The sequence below is a fragment of the Histomonas meleagridis genome (assembly GCF_020186115.1).
Source record: "Histomonas meleagridis strain 2922-C6/04-10x chromosome Unknown contig_88, whole genome shotgun sequence".
NCBI lineage: Eukaryota > Parabasalia > Tritrichomonadida > Dientamoebidae > Histomonas > Histomonas meleagridis.
The window spans coordinates 88,981-104,432 of NW_027150922.1; the positions used below are offsets into that span (position 1 = coordinate 88,981).

At 30.3% G+C, this 15,452-nt stretch overlaps 5 protein-coding genes across 5 annotated transcripts; all 5 read right to left on the reverse strand.

Annotated features, from left to right (window-relative positions):
- Nucleotides 1–1,560: 1,560 nt before the first annotated feature.
- GO595_009200 (TBC domain containing protein) lies at nt 1,561–3,003 on the reverse strand (the record flags this gene model as incomplete). Its single annotated transcript, XM_067922860.1, has 1 exon — nt 1,561–3,003. The coding sequence occupies one exon, from the start codon at nt 3,001–3,003 to the stop codon at nt 1,561–1,563; it is 1,443 nt and encodes a 480-aa protein (XP_067770612.1).
- A 113-nt stretch (nt 3,004–3,116) lies between these two features.
- GO595_009201 (putative centrin-3) lies at nt 3,117–3,641 on the reverse strand (the record flags this gene model as incomplete). Its single annotated transcript, XM_067922861.1, has 1 exon — nt 3,117–3,641. One exon carries the CDS (start codon nt 3,639–3,641, stop codon nt 3,117–3,119), a length of 525 nt encoding a protein of 174 aa, XP_067770613.1.
- Nucleotides 3,642–4,228: 587 nt separating this feature from the next.
- On the reverse strand, nt 4,229–5,443 carry GO595_009202 (U3 small nucleolar RNA-associated protein 18-like; the record flags this gene model as incomplete). Its single annotated transcript, XM_067922862.1, has 1 exon — nt 4,229–5,443. One exon carries the CDS (start codon nt 5,441–5,443, stop codon nt 4,229–4,231), a length of 1,215 nt encoding a protein of 404 aa, XP_067770614.1.
- A 343-nt stretch (nt 5,444–5,786) lies between these two features.
- Nucleotides 5,787–6,713, reverse strand: GO595_009203 (SWI/SNF-related matrix-associated actin-dependent regulator of chromatin subfamily B member 1; the record flags this gene model as incomplete). Its single annotated transcript, XM_067922863.1, has 1 exon — nt 5,787–6,713. The coding sequence occupies one exon, from the start codon at nt 6,711–6,713 to the stop codon at nt 5,787–5,789; it is 927 nt and encodes a 308-aa protein (XP_067770615.1).
- Nucleotides 6,714–12,632: 5,919 nt separating this feature from the next.
- GO595_009204 (small GTP-binding protein) lies at nt 12,633–13,238 on the reverse strand (the record flags this gene model as incomplete). The annotated part of the gene is made up of 1 exon (XM_067922864.1): nt 12,633–13,238. The coding sequence occupies one exon, from the start codon at nt 13,236–13,238 to the stop codon at nt 12,633–12,635; it is 606 nt and encodes a 201-aa protein (XP_067770616.1).
- Between the last annotated feature and the right edge of the window lie 2,214 nt (nt 13,239–15,452).

A 15,452-nucleotide genomic window follows, 5' to 3' on the forward strand; every position in this document is an offset into this window, starting at 1 on the left:
CTGTAAGTGATGATTCTAAAAATAAAATATCGTCAGGTTTGGAAAGTAATGATATCCGCATATCTTTAAAATTGGCACATTCATAGAAATCACAACATACTTCTGGAAAAATTCCTATTTGATTGGTATATAAATTTCGCCCACGAAGCCAACCATTTGTTCCTTCAACAACATGAAAATGATCGCCAACAAGGACAGTTATTTGATGTGGTCCTCTTTCAATATATGTATGGGTTATAACAGCAATTCCTTCTTTATTTTTCCAGGAGGTCATTTTAAAACTTTTCTGTTAATAAAGATAATTCAAAAAGTGATGATGGTTAATTTTTAAGGGCAACGTTTCGTTTTAACGGCCTATGAACGTGTACAGAAAAAAAATTTGAATTTTTAAAAACGACTTTTTGAACGTATCGATTATTTACAGTTGTAATGCACAATTTCATTGATTTGTCTTTCCTGGTTTTTAATAACTAGCATATGCATGCAACATATTTTGAATGACAAGGGGACATTATTCTTCGAAGTTATAACAAATCGTGAGCTGGTTACTATAATTAATGATGACATTGAGCGAACTTATAAGATTGACTTTTCAGTACCTTATTTTACGATAGGGTGTAAAAAGGGGGTTTGGTGAAGCAACCGTCCGGGTATAAGAAAAATTGAAATTATCGAATTTTTTCGATCGTCTTTGTGTGCTTTTTAATCGACGAAAGGTCGTTTATTGTCGTTAAAAAGAGACAGACAATGTGAAATAACTTAACTTCTTAATTTTTTTAAACGAATTAATCTTTTTCCCATATATGGAAAATCAAAATTTAAATGAAATATTTTCACAATTATTATGTGAAATTTTGCTAAATTACATTATGCATATGTATAAAGATCATTTTTTCATTAGCATATTGAAATTAAATTTCAACAAATAGTCTATATATTTCTCTGAGTCAAAAAATTTTTTTTTATGATTACATTTTCATTAAATGAAATATTCCAAGATTTCCCTCTGTACGATTTTTTTATTCAGGATATATAAATCTATAATTGCTTTGATAGTAATCAGATTTATAAGAAATTTCATTTCGATTTGTGGTTATTTTTGGATCAACTTTTTAGAAGGTATGTGATGTGTTTTCTAAAAACTTTTCAAGTTGATCCAGAAGCTCGATATTCCTTGCATCCCTTCGAAACAATTTTGGTCATGTTGAGAATCACATTTTGGGTTGCCTAACTATTATTCCATTTTATGATTTTTTCTGGTATCGAAATTATAAAATATAATAAAAAACTAAATTATACTTAGTCTTTCCATGAAAAAATGTTTTTTCGTATTTCTGGAATTTATAATTTTCATTGATTTTTGATTGATTGTAAATTGTTTCAACTCCCTTCATTTCCCTGTAATATATAATCATATCATCATTATTATATTGAAATTAAATTTTGATAAATAAGGGTATGTGTATTAATTTATTTTAATTTAAATTTTTCATTTTTATAATTTGATTGCTCACCCTCAACTCCTTTATAAAAAAACAAAACAAAGAATCCTGTTTTTAATCACAAAGGCTCCGGATTTTCACCGACAGATTTTACCAAATTTATATAATTTTTCCTTGATAGCAAACTGTCGTCCCATTTTTCCAATATTTTATGCCAATTCACCATTCTCTCTGATTCGTCAGGGTGCTGCAAGTACTTCAATATTATTTCGATTGGACTTTTTTCAATAATATCTTGATGAATCAAAACGATTAACAACGCAAACGAAAGAAGTCCTCTTGTTCCATAAAACAAAAATCGTTCGAATATTCTCATTTGAAATTCGGCTTCCCAATTATAAGCTTGAAACGCAGTTATGAACCATCTTGTCGAAAACATTTTAATTTCGATTCCTTCTTTTTCGATATTCCTTAAAGCTTTCGGACATTTCTTTTTCATTAACTTCGTTAACATATTATTCGCAGCTATTAGTCGTGGAAATTGATCAATTACATATCCGCGATGATAAATCTTTGGGCTTTGAAAAACACTTGCAAAACAATAAAACGCATTTTCTTCATCCATGTAACTCAAAAACATTCCAGCAATAAAATTCATACCTTGCGTATAGCCTAATTCAGTGTCGATTTGACTATAGCAACGAAGAACACGTCGAAGTGATTCAATAAAATTATTATGAGAAAAATATCCAACTTGCGGAAATGTACGATTAAGATCGTCATCAATCGTGGAATATGTTACGTGTGGTGGGCGCTGCAATAATTCGTCCATTGGGGTGGTAAATTGTGAACGAATTAAATCAGAATGAAGAATCTTCATCCAAGCTTGAGAACGAATGCAATCGGGAATGCCCTTACGAAGACGAGATGCAACTTTACTATATCGTTTGGGCATCCATTGATCCCAATGGTCTAACATGTTTTTCCATTTCAGTGAACGTGACATTTCTTTGGCGCTTTCGGCAGTGGTAAGTTTCTGATCATATTTGGAGACAGCTTTGGGCTTAATGTACCAGCCATAACGATCGACTTTACGAGAAGAGCTTTCTTCATTTGGTGGAGAAGTAGGTGGTACTTGTGGGTGCTCGGTTTGCTGATTATTGGATGCGTTGGATTGGTTTTGATTATTAGGCTCTGGTTTGGATTGATGATTTTGATGATTAGTTGATTCATTGGAAATGTTTTCTGGCTTAGACCGATGGGTTTTGGAATGTTTTTTGTGGTTTGGATGTGATTTATTGGATGAAGATTCAGATGATTTGTTATGAGGTTTGGATTTTTTTATTTTAGATGACTTGGTTGTTTGTGGGCCTGGCTTTTTAGTGGAGGTGGATGCGATTTCTTTGTGAGAATTTGAATTCACTGTATTATGTTGATTTGAATTATCATGATTCTCTGATGATGAATTACTAGTAGAATCCTGATCATAACTGGAATCAGAAGAAGTTGATACAGACTCGGTTTTTCTTTTTGGTGTCTTTGTAGATCGATTTCCTTTCATTAAAAAATCCGGTAACGAGTTATCTTTTTTTACGCTTTTTTGTAAAACTTTTCATGAAAACGCTCAATATGACTACTTATATGAAATATATTTTTTCCTTTACTAATTATATATCAAAATGATTGAGATGGATCCATAATTGCGATAAATTCTGCTTCACTGATTTGACCATCGTGATCAGTATCAAATTCATCAATCATTGCTTGAAGCTCATCATCTGTCATTGATTCGCCAAGTTCTCGAGCAACACGACGAAGATTTTTCAAGCTAATTTTTCCAGTATGATCGTCATCAAAAAGTACAAAAGCTTTCCGTATTTCCTCTAGCGGATCCCTCTGTGCAATTTTTTCACCAACAACATCTTGAAAAGCAGCAAAATTGATCGTTCCTGTGTTATCTGGATCTTTTGCTTCCATAATTTCTAGAATTTCATTTTTTGAAACGTCAAAACCCATGGCGCGCATGGCAACCCTTAGTTCATGTCGATCAATTGTACCACTTTTATCAGAGTCAAATATATCAAAAGCCTCTTGAATTTCAAGCATTTGATCTTCTGTAAGTTCAAAACGTGGCTGCCGTCCTGTACGACGTGATGACTTTACATATGATTTAGGTGTTCCAGTGCTAGTTCTCTTCATCGAAAATGACACAAATTGTTAACGGACAAAAGCCGCAATCAGAAAAAAAAAATCTCAAATCTAATTACACTAGTAAATACAAAAAATTATTAATTCACTGAGTGAATGTACTGGATTTTTATATGTATAATGCAAGGTTTTTTCATTTGGTTAGTACTGATAATATTTGTGATGAACAGAAGAGCTCTGGGGAAACATGCAACCAAGTTTGCAATATTTCATTGAATGATGGAGACGTATCAATTGTGAAGCTTTGATGCATATATTTCTATTTTCAAGACTAGAGTGTCTCAATCTTTTTTAGAATCATCTTTATTTGATGTTTTCAAAACATTAATAATGGTTGAATTTAAACAAAAGTTTAATATGAAAAACAGATCTAACAATGTTTAATATGAGGGAATCCTTTATATCAAATTGATATATAAATATTATGTTATATCACATAAAACGATAAATTCTTCAATCTCCAATGCATTACATTATACGAAGATCTTTGTAAATATTAAAATACTCAATAAAAAAAATTGATAACGAAATATTACTCCAATTATAATATAAAAATTGAGTAATGATTGATAATATGTTTATTTTTTATAAAACGATAATTCCCACATTGTTGCCTTTCCTTTTTCATTTCCAATTGCCAGATATTGCCCTGTTGCATCAAACGCCGCATCTTTTACTTCTGAAAGTGGTGCTTTTTGCGTTGGCCAATTAGAAAATACTTTCTGTGATGCCAAATGTAATATCCTTAATGAATTGTTCTTTGCTGACGAAGCAAATACAATCAATTCGCCTGTTGGATTGAACTTGACTGTATCGACTTTTGTCGATAAGTTCAACTTTGTGAACAAAGGCCTTGGATGTCTTTCCTTTAAGCTCTGGAAGTCAAAGACATGAAGAACTCCTGCATCTGTACCGATTGCAACTCTGTTATGTGAAAATGCAATTGCATGAATAAATTGCATTTCAGGTTCTTGAAATCTGTTTATAGCAGTGAAGGTTGCACAGTCAAAGATAATGCCATGACCACTCTGTCCGGCTGCAATAAAGAAGTCTCCAGTGTCATCAAAGGTTCCGCAGTGAAGTTCATCGGAGGTTGGAACGGTTTTCAACAGAATTCTGTTCGAAGTTTCAATGAAGTGAACTCTGTTTTGTGCAATGAGAACAAGGAGTTTGTTGTTTGGAGAACAATATGCTGCTGTGATGTTTTCTTGTGAGCTAGGGATCTTTGTAAGTAATGATGTTTGAGTTCGACAATCTATTGTATGAAAAGTTCCTTTTGAACAACCTACAAAGATTAATTCACCGCCAGATGAATAACAAAGGCAATGACGTTGTGCTTGTTTTGGAAATGGTATAGAATATTGAACTTTATTATTTTTGCCATTGACGGAAATAACATGAACTATACCTCTGGAATCTAATAATGCTGCAAGTGGTTCGCATGGGTTAAAGACTAATCCTAAAACAGAAGAACGAGTAGATGGTGTATATAAATCTGCAACTCTTTCAATTAAAAGATTATCTGATGGAATCCGATCTGGAGATTCAGAGAACAAATCAACCGCATCAACAACTTCTTTTGGATTTGATTCTTTTGTGGACCAAGAAACATCTGCATGTTGAACTGTTTTTAAATATTTTTCTTGAAGAGAATCTTCGTTTGGTTTAGAAATTAAAGATAAATCGTCTGGATCAACCCAAGCTGGAGCCTTTTTAATTGGTGCTTCTGGTGCTTTTTGTTTTTGATTATCTGTGAAATGCTTTGTACCAAAGACAATACTTTCTAGTGACATAAGGAAATATTTTTAAATTTTAGCTGACCATGAAAAGGGGGTGCCCTAAATTACATTTCACGAAAATTTAGAGCACTTAACTCAGTATATCAAACTTTGTTCTATGTCATGATGAATTTTCTAGAAAAACTCTCCCTTGAAATAATGAATTACTTTTTTTTCATTTTCAGGATTTTTTTAATCTGAAATTAATCATGAATTCAAGTCAATGATAAAAACTTAAAACAACATCTTTTATAAAAGCCAAAACAATTTCTTTATCTCTGGTTATTATTTCAGTATTAATGAATAGTGATGAAAAAGGATTAATTTACAATTTCTATAAAAGTTTATTTTTTTCTGATTAATCACTTCCAGAATCAGATCCCGAATCATTTAATCCATGAGCATGTGATAATAAAAGAGGTGAATTGAATTTCCGCGCCACTTTTTCAACGAGATCTGGGCTATCGTACGCATCGTCATTCAACATTGATGGGACTGCAGCCAAATTGATTGATGGGCTATCCTCGGGCATCGGCATCCCTCTCACTACGGGAACTAGCTTGACTGGGATAACGCCCTTATCTTCATCTGGTTGCAAAGCGCCACGTGAAACAGTGTGACCTTGTCTTTTAAGATGTCTTGCATGGCGATCACGAGATGAAATTGCTTTTTTCTCTGTGACACCTGGAACTAAACCAACAACAGGGGAAGCATCAAGTAAGTCAGACCCAGAACGAAGACCTTTTTGAACTTGTGGTGCGGCAATTCGATTTTCTTGAATGTATTGTTGAAATCTTTCTGGATAACAATGCATTGCACGTAAGCGAATAACTTGCCACCGTATTTGAGCTGATATGACATTGGAAAATTCTACCGGAAGTGCTAGTTCTTTGACTGTTTGGCGAGCAAACTCATCTGGATCTGCTGATTCATCGAAGATATCCCATTCAATCATGTCACCATAAACAACAGCATCTATGCCTACTTCAATGGTGAGAATGTGTACTGCACTTCCGTTGATAGCCCATTCTGTTGTTGGAATTTGAGTACTAACTTTGTTGAAATCATCATATTGGGTTTCAACAAGAGATAAAATTGGTTCAATAAAACCTCGACTAATACCAAAGTCTTCTACAAGATTATTAGCTATTTGTGTAGGATTGGCTTCGTTTAATGGAACTTGAACAATTTCATAAAGGCGCTGACTATCATTAACAACATTGATAAAAAAAGGAACAATGTCATTTGGTTTGAGTACTGTTCTGGGTGTTTCTGTTTGTTCCATTTTGTTCCTTGTATAAAAAGTGGAAGTCTGGGGGCCGTTTATGTGTTAAGGAAAGAAAGTATTCAAAATAAAAAAGTGTCAAAACAGAAGCATCATTTTTATTAATATTGATCATGTTGGATCCATTTTACGTAAAGGAAAAATTAATTCTTTTTTTAATTTAAAATTACAAAAACAAAATAATTGTTTAAAACAAATATTTATTTCTAAAAAATTATTTAAATTTTGGATATGTTAATCTAACACGAATATATATGAAATACAACAAACAAATAAATGTAATGAAAATCAAATGTTTTTCCAACATTTGCATTGATACATTGTGAAATATCTTCTTTTCGCTTAATGACAATTTCCCTTTGATAAACAAAATTGTATTTTTGATAATTATTATATGTTTTATCATTGGTTCGAGCAATGCAAAAAGTGGTGAAGTGAGTTTTAGCATATTCAGCCATTCCATTGCGTCCTCAAGAGGAGATGTGAAAGCCATCCACATCATTGATGCGCCATCCCCAGACATTGCACCTTTTGTTCGATTTAAAGATTGTGTGTAATTGTTGGTAAAGTTTTGTTTGAAAGAATTAAGAGACATATTGTAAGCAAGTTCGTGCTCTTTAGGATCGATATTGTACCAATTTGTTGATAATAAATTCATGTCAATCATCTTGATAAAAGAATGGATAGATCCTTTAGAAACATATCTGTTGAATATAATAGACCATGGAGCAAAGTTTAAAACTCTTCTTAGCATTTCATTCCCTTTTTCACAATCTTGCTTTGTTCCAATTCCTTCAATATATAACTTACCAACCTTATAAATAGAAGGAAGATATCCAAGAGCTGCAGCCCTTTTATATTGGATAAATGCCTTTTTTTCATCTTTTTTAATCCCTAATAATCCATATCTAATATATGTAGCTAAACGGTGGATAGCTTCGGGGTTCCCCTGTCTTGATGCACTTTTCAGATAAGCTATAGAAAGCTTTGGGTTTGAAACTGATGGATCGTCTAAAGAATAGTATTCCGACATAAGAAGCTGGGCATCTGAATCTTGTAACTCAAGTCCTGGTTGTAAATACATAATAATTTCAGTTATGTTATCGTATTCAACATAGCCTTCAAGATGAAGACGAACAAACGGAGTTACAGATTCATGAAAATTTTGTAAAATTGCATTCTCTAGAAGAGATCTGGCAGTACTTATTTCAGTACTAGAAATATAAGGTTGTGATAAAATGAATAATGCTTGGTTATGAAGTGAGCGTGCATTTGACTCATTAAAAGGCTCTGGATTCAACTTAATTTCACGCTTTATCATACGTGAAATAGCTTTCCCAATTGGAAGAAGAATATTGCTTGATAATGAACATGATTCAGATCGAAGAATTCCTGAATTGTATTGAAAAGCAGTTGAAAGTGATGATTCAATAAACTCTTGGGTAGAATCTGCTTGGGCAATGGATAAGTTGTGGTTGTTGAAATAATGTCTATTTAAAAATGATAGTGATGCTGATGAATTTGCTTTCTTATAATATTCATATGATAAGGGAATGTCCTGTGTAATATTATAACTTCCAAATTCATAAATTCTTCCAATTATTAAACACGCTTTTGTAATGTTTTGATTACAAAGAGAAATTAATTGATTGATGTTATCTGTAATATTTATTTTTTGATTTAAATTAGATATATAGTATGATCCATTGAAGTCATTGGAATCATTATCTTCAATTTCTGTGAGATAATCTTGGAAAACAGGTTTTGAATAATATTTTGATTTATTAAGAACAAACATAGGTGGCACTGGAAGATAGTTAGGGTCTTTCATTAATATTGATTCTTTCCATGGCGCTGTTGATTCCCAATATGCATAGCATAATAAAATCAGCATTATTAAAACGATTATTTATTATTCAATTTTTTGGTACGCCGATAAGATCATTTGAGTCGAAATCGATTCCTCTTTCATCACCTCTTCAGGCTTTGTGTTTTTCATAAATTAATGAAAGCTATTGGAAAAAACAATTTTAAGCCACTATTTGGTGCTGATTGAAATCTATTAGCAAAAGAAATATTTACTAACAACTATTTCGAATTCAAAAGGAAAGAATTTCAGCAAAAATTTATTTGTGTTTTAATACATCAATACAAACCTTATTCACCATCAAAATAATTTTAAATAAATTTTCGAAAATTTAATCAAACTAAAATTTATCAAGAGCAATATGTACGCACTGTGTCTTTTGATTTTTATTATACCCATGATAATTATAAGGTGTGAAGACGAAAGAAGAGCTATTAAAAATTGTTGACAATTAAAAACAGTAATGTTTCCATGGAAATGATTATTGACTTTATAAAAATTGTAAATTTGAGTAAGAAAAATGTGCACATTCATAATGATAACTTCTTTAATCTAAATTGTAGAATCCCATTACAATTACAAATTATTTCAACAAATAAAAAAGATAAAAAACATTTACAAATTAAATTACATTTTATATATCGCATTAACACAATCTTTATCAAACATTGGACACTTTTTTACCGTTAATTATATATTTTCTTTTTCCGTTTTTCAGCAAAATTGCACCTTTTGTTACATTTTCTTTTTTCAAGTTCAAAATAATTTTTCTTCTTTTTATTTCCTCGTCATAATTCAAATTAAAGATAAATTCCTTTCTTCCGTAATCGAATTCTTTCATCGGTTTATCTATTTCTCTCATTAAGTTAATTATTTCGAACTTAATAATTTCGTCGTCAACTTTATCATTAATTATTTTATCTATAGATTCATTAATCATTTGGAATATCATTTTCGGCTCATTTGTATTTCTTATAGTGAAAGTAACAATTTTTTCTTCTATGTAAACATTTGTTGACAAATTTACATTTAAATTATTACTTTTTAATAATGGAATTATATAATAATCATTTAATATATTTGTAACCAAATTTGTTGCCAACAATAAATTAATACTTTTCGTATTTAATAAAATGGCTAAAGTTGAATAATTGTTTTCTTTTGAGTTTGTTACCAAATTATTTTTGATTTCATTCCAAAAGTTTTTATTATATTTTTCGGAATTTCCAATTTTATAATTATTTAATTTGTTTATTAAATTGGTTCCATATTCATTTAAAACTTTTGATAAACTTTGATGACAATGTATTGACAAACTAAAATTCGATCTTAAAAATACTTTTTTATACGTTTTCTTAAAGATTTCTAATATAGTTTCATCATCATTATTATCTAATAACTTTTTAATCTTATTAATCGATGAATAACCATTCCATATTTCATTTAATATTGTCGAATTTGTAAAATCGGATGATGCTAATCGAGAATTAAACTCAACTTTATTATTATCACTATCTTTGTTTAAGTTAAAGTTTAATTCTTTTATCGATTTTAAGATTTGTTCATTATCAAAAAAATTTTCTTTTAAAAACATTTTCTCGAATATCGAAAATAATAAAATCGCATTTTTTAATTGTGCTGATGAACGTATAGTAAAATAACCATTAACAGTATTATTAATATCATCTTGTTGTGTATGTAAATTACAAATGATTCCACTAGTTAAACTAATTTCTTGAGAAGTTAAAATTTCTGAAATAAAATTATTTTCATTGACACTTTCGAATAAACCTTTCAACAGTGGAACATATTCTATATATATTGAATCTAATGGTAATTTACATTTAATTTCTAATGAAAACATTTCTTTATTATCAATTGGTATAATTTTAATATCATCATTATCATTATTTATAGTTTTTATATTAATATTTCTTGGAGGATCTTTAAAGTCAGTAATTTTTATTTGGTTTTCATTAATTAAATTTAAGTCATCTTTCGAAGTGGAATATTTTTCGATTATATTTGATAACATTTGAATGTTTCGAATATCATTTTTAGAAAGTGAATCTTTAATATAAGTAATTAATTTCTTTTCGTTTTCTTGTTGATAATTTATTTGGTTTTCATTTTCAATTAATATTAATTCTAATTTTATCGGATTATTAATAATTCGTTGTTGCAAAAGCTCTTGTAAATAATGCGGATATATAGTTATCATTTGTCGCAAGCGCTCAATCTCCCAAATAGGATCAATTAATTTAAATGGATCAATGTCATTCACCCATCCATTAATGATACGTTTCCATATTTTATATCCTTGAATTTCATCATTAATCATTAAATTTATTTCATATTGATTTAATAACTGAAAAATTAATATGTTATCAAAGCCTTTTGTTATTAAATTATTTAAATATTGTGTAATGCCAATATGAATTTCTTCATTTGTTGTTATTGTTAAGAATATTTGTGTACCAAAATGACGAAGTTTAATGGTGCGATTATGATGTGGATAAAAATTAGATAAATGTAATAATAAAAAATTAAAATCAAAGTAATCTGATGTGTTATGTAAATCACCGGTAACCCATGATAATGAGCGAACTAGGCCATTCTTTGCTGGTACATAAATGGCATCAGTTTTAGATCGATTAAGTTTCTTGATTTTGAGTTCTTCAATATTCAATGGTTTACTGTGGTTAAATGAGACATTACTTATGACACTTGTTAACTTGTTTAAGATGGTTTTAGCTGGTATTGTGCCATAATAAAAGATATACATGTTTTCGGGTCGATAATATTGTTGATGAATTTCTTTTAATTTGTTGACTGTGACATTAGAAATACTATGCTCGGTTTTATATGAAAATAAGTCTTTGTGTAATGCTTCAGTAAAGATTGTCTCGGGTTGACTGATGTAATTTTTTAATTCATTATAAATGGTGCCATTAAATTGTAATGGCTCTGATTGTGTTGGATCATATTCAAGACGAAAACATTCACTCGAAACTGTATTGGTATTTATAAGTGGATGGAAGATTGCATCAAAAAAAATTGGAAAAATATTGAAAAAATCATTTTTGTTGGTTGTAGAAAAATAATAAGTGGTATAGGTATCATGAAATTCCGATTCTAATTTTGTTGCAAATGAAATGTTTTTGAGATGATAAAAAAGATTCTTGATTTGATAGTTCTCAGAACTAAAAGTAATTAAATGCCGTAGTGCATATAGATCATCTGTGGGTATTGTTTTGAAATTAACTGAGAAAAAGCTATGACTATCATTTGTAGGAACATAAAGAACAGGAAATTTATATTTAGCATGTTCATACATGAGAGCTAAATTATGAGGGTAAATAGATTTTGTCCTCCTTAAAACGAATCCATCAATATCATTTGGAAAAATTTGTGTAATTGATATAATCGTTGATATAAATAATATAATTGGGACTGTGTATCCGGTGATGTAGCCAAAATTTGCACAAAAAAAATTTTCTTCTTTTGTGTTGGGCATTTCCATCACTATTTTGTTGACCTGTTTTAATCTGAATTAAATTAACGGTTTTCGGGCCTAATGAATTTTGAGCGAAAATAAATTCTCAAACGCATACTTTGGCGGAAAAAGTTGTCAAAACCAACGACTTTAAAATTTGAATTTGCTATCGTTCAAAAAATCTGATCAGGAAATAGGAGTTTCTGCATTATGTTCCAAATTATAATGAGGACGAGGTTAATTAACGATCTATCTTATAGAATTTCTTTTAAATATAAATTTTATAGTAAGTCACTAAACCCACAATATGTTCGTCAGAACCTCAAAACGATATGTGTTAATAAACAAACTCAGTTAAATCAGCTATAACTTTTTGATTATTTAAATAGCCATATAAAATAAATGTCGTTTTGCTTCAATCAAATTTGTAAGCATTTTATGGGAGATTTTTGTTTCATCCATATATTAATTAACAATATTACAATAGAGAAAAAATGACTTTAAAGCTAAGGATTATTTTAAGGAATTAATTCCTAGAGAAATAATAAATTGGAAGTTAACAGCATTTATTCTTTCGCTCTTTTTCTGATACTTTTTCAATTGTATTTGGTGAACCTGCATTTGGGGATAAATCCTTAGATGCAACTTCAGCAATTTCTTCAATCATTCGGTTGATTGATTCAGGGTCTTCTTTAGCACTAACTTCATAAAACTTACTGTTGAGTTTAGCTGCAAGTTCTTTTCCTTGTTCAGTTGTAACTTGCCGATTATCAACCAAATCATTTTTATTTGCGATTAAAACTACGTGTGGCATTTCTGGACAATCATCGCAAAGGCCTCTATACCAAGTATCGATTGCATTAAAACTATCAGGGTTATCAATCGCATAAACTAATAAAGCAAATTGGGCGTCACGATAATACATTGGTGCAAGAGAACGAAATCTTTCTTGTCCAGCGGTATCCCATATGTGAAGTTTCAAAGCTACATCATTAACTTTCATCTTTTTGATATGGAAACAAGCGCCGATTGTTGCTGTTTGATCTGGAATAAATTCACCGCCATGTACAACATTTACAATGCTAGTTTTACCCACAGTAGACTGTCCTAAAAGGACAAGTTTAATATTTGGCGCATTCTCGAATCCAGTTTGGGCGTTCATTTTTGTGAAGAATTTTCCAATAAAAATAACCGTCATTCACGATTGAAAAAGTTATTATACATTACACTTTTTGTGGCGTTTTCAGATTTATATTTCGGTTTATTTTTACGACGATGAAAACTTCAATCTTTAAGAGCTGTAATTGGGCGTGATGGAGTTTGAACTTCAATGTGATTCATCTGTTGTATTTTTTGCTCAAGTTGTTGAGTATCTCTTGTAACCTCATCCCGAAGATTTTGGATATCATGACTAACGACAAAATTAAGTTTTTTCTTATTACAATCGCTTTGTGATGTTGGTGGTTTTATTTGAAATTGTATATTAGTGTTAAATTCTTCATTTGTAAAATTAATTTCGGGAAAGGCTGATAATTGAGGTACTTGTGAACTTTGAATATAAGAAGAATCAATAGATGGTAAGCTAGCAGGAGAAACTTGCATATTTTGAAAAGAAGATTTATGATTTCGAAGTTGAATTAAATTATTTTCAGTAGAATTGTAATAATCGGGGGTTTCATGTCTTTGATTCATTTGTGGTTCTTGATTTCTTGAAGGAGAATAAGATTCATTCGAATTAAATTGTTGTCTTTGTCGAATTGATGAAGGTATTGTAGGAGATGCATATTTTTGTGTGTTTGCTGGCTTTGATTGGTTAGAAAATATATTTGATTCTAAGTTTCTTGCTCTATTTTGATTAGCTGCTTCTAATCCTTGATATGTTTCTTGCGGTAACTCATAACGTTTTTGCTGTGGTTCGTCACCAAACAAATGCGATTGATTATTTCTTTGTCTATTTATTTCAGATGCAGAAGACATCACAAAAAAAATTGGACACGTTTAAAAAGACCGTTAATAAAAATCCGATTTTTTACACATCCATAGCAGGCAATTCAAAAGGAACAAAAGAGACTTTTCCATTCTGTGTAATGACTACTACACCAGGGAACTTTGGAAATGGTGTTATTGATATGACTTTACTATCTACTTGAATCAATATCTTAAATGTTTCAAATCTTAGAGCTTCAAACATATACACCTTGTTTGAATCATCAGCAATTATAACATAATCAAATCCTTTTACAGAACTCCAACAACTCCAACATTGTATTTTAATTCCTAAACCCCATTCGCCAATTTTTCTTCCATTTATAGTATACATTTTTAGAAAGCTATCATCACAATGAACCAAAACAAATCCCCATTCATTAGTTATCATAATTTTAAGTGGTGTTGCATCAACATTAATTGATCTTATATATTTTCCTTCTTTTTTATCAAAGAATATTATTTTCCCACTTTCAACACCAACAACTATTAGATCGAATTTGTTAGATGCACATACACAATTAGGAATTTCAGGAGAAACGTGACATATTGCGGTTATTTTGCCGGTTTCTTCTGAAATCACAAGTGAAGTTCCTTCATTCGAATAAGAAACAATATCTTTTCCATCAAAAATAGTTCCTGTTTTGTCATACGACTCGATTTTCATTGTTTTTATTTGGTTCTTGCGTAGAGTAGTCATCTCTGATTCAAGAGGATCAATTAGAGTAAAACCACGATTTGAATCACAAATGAGAGAATGTGAAATATCAACATCTGTTTCAAAAACAGATATTATTGATAAGTTATTGAAGTCTATAAATCCTTCAATAAATTTTCCTGTTGTTGAAATGAATCGTAAAATAATATCATCATTAATAAAACTAACATTCGATGATTTAATTTCACGAAATGGAATTTGAACAAATAAAGGTACATTAGAACCTTCGAATTTCGAATCTTCATAATAAGAAACTCTCCGATTTCCTGAGCTAACTATTTCATCAAACTTATGTCTATCATTTATATTATCAAAAGATGTTCTTCTTTTCTTTTTACGTAAAGAGTTAGGAACAAATTGTTTTCTTGGATGAGGAACGTTAAAAAGTTGTGGCGTGTCAATTCTATGATTTATACCAAAAGTGTTATCGATCCAAATATTTAATTGTTTTGAAACTTCTTCTGATTCAAGTTTAACTCTCATGTTATAAACAAATTTTATAGGGTCATCCACGAGTGAATCAAAACATTCTGGAATCAAGTAAAATTCCGGTGTTAATTCATATTTTTCTTGTTGGAATAATTGATTAAATTCCTTTGAATTAGTATTTGATATGTTTTCACCAATCGGGAAAAACTCGAGCCAAACAGAAGGCTTCGAAACATAACCAAT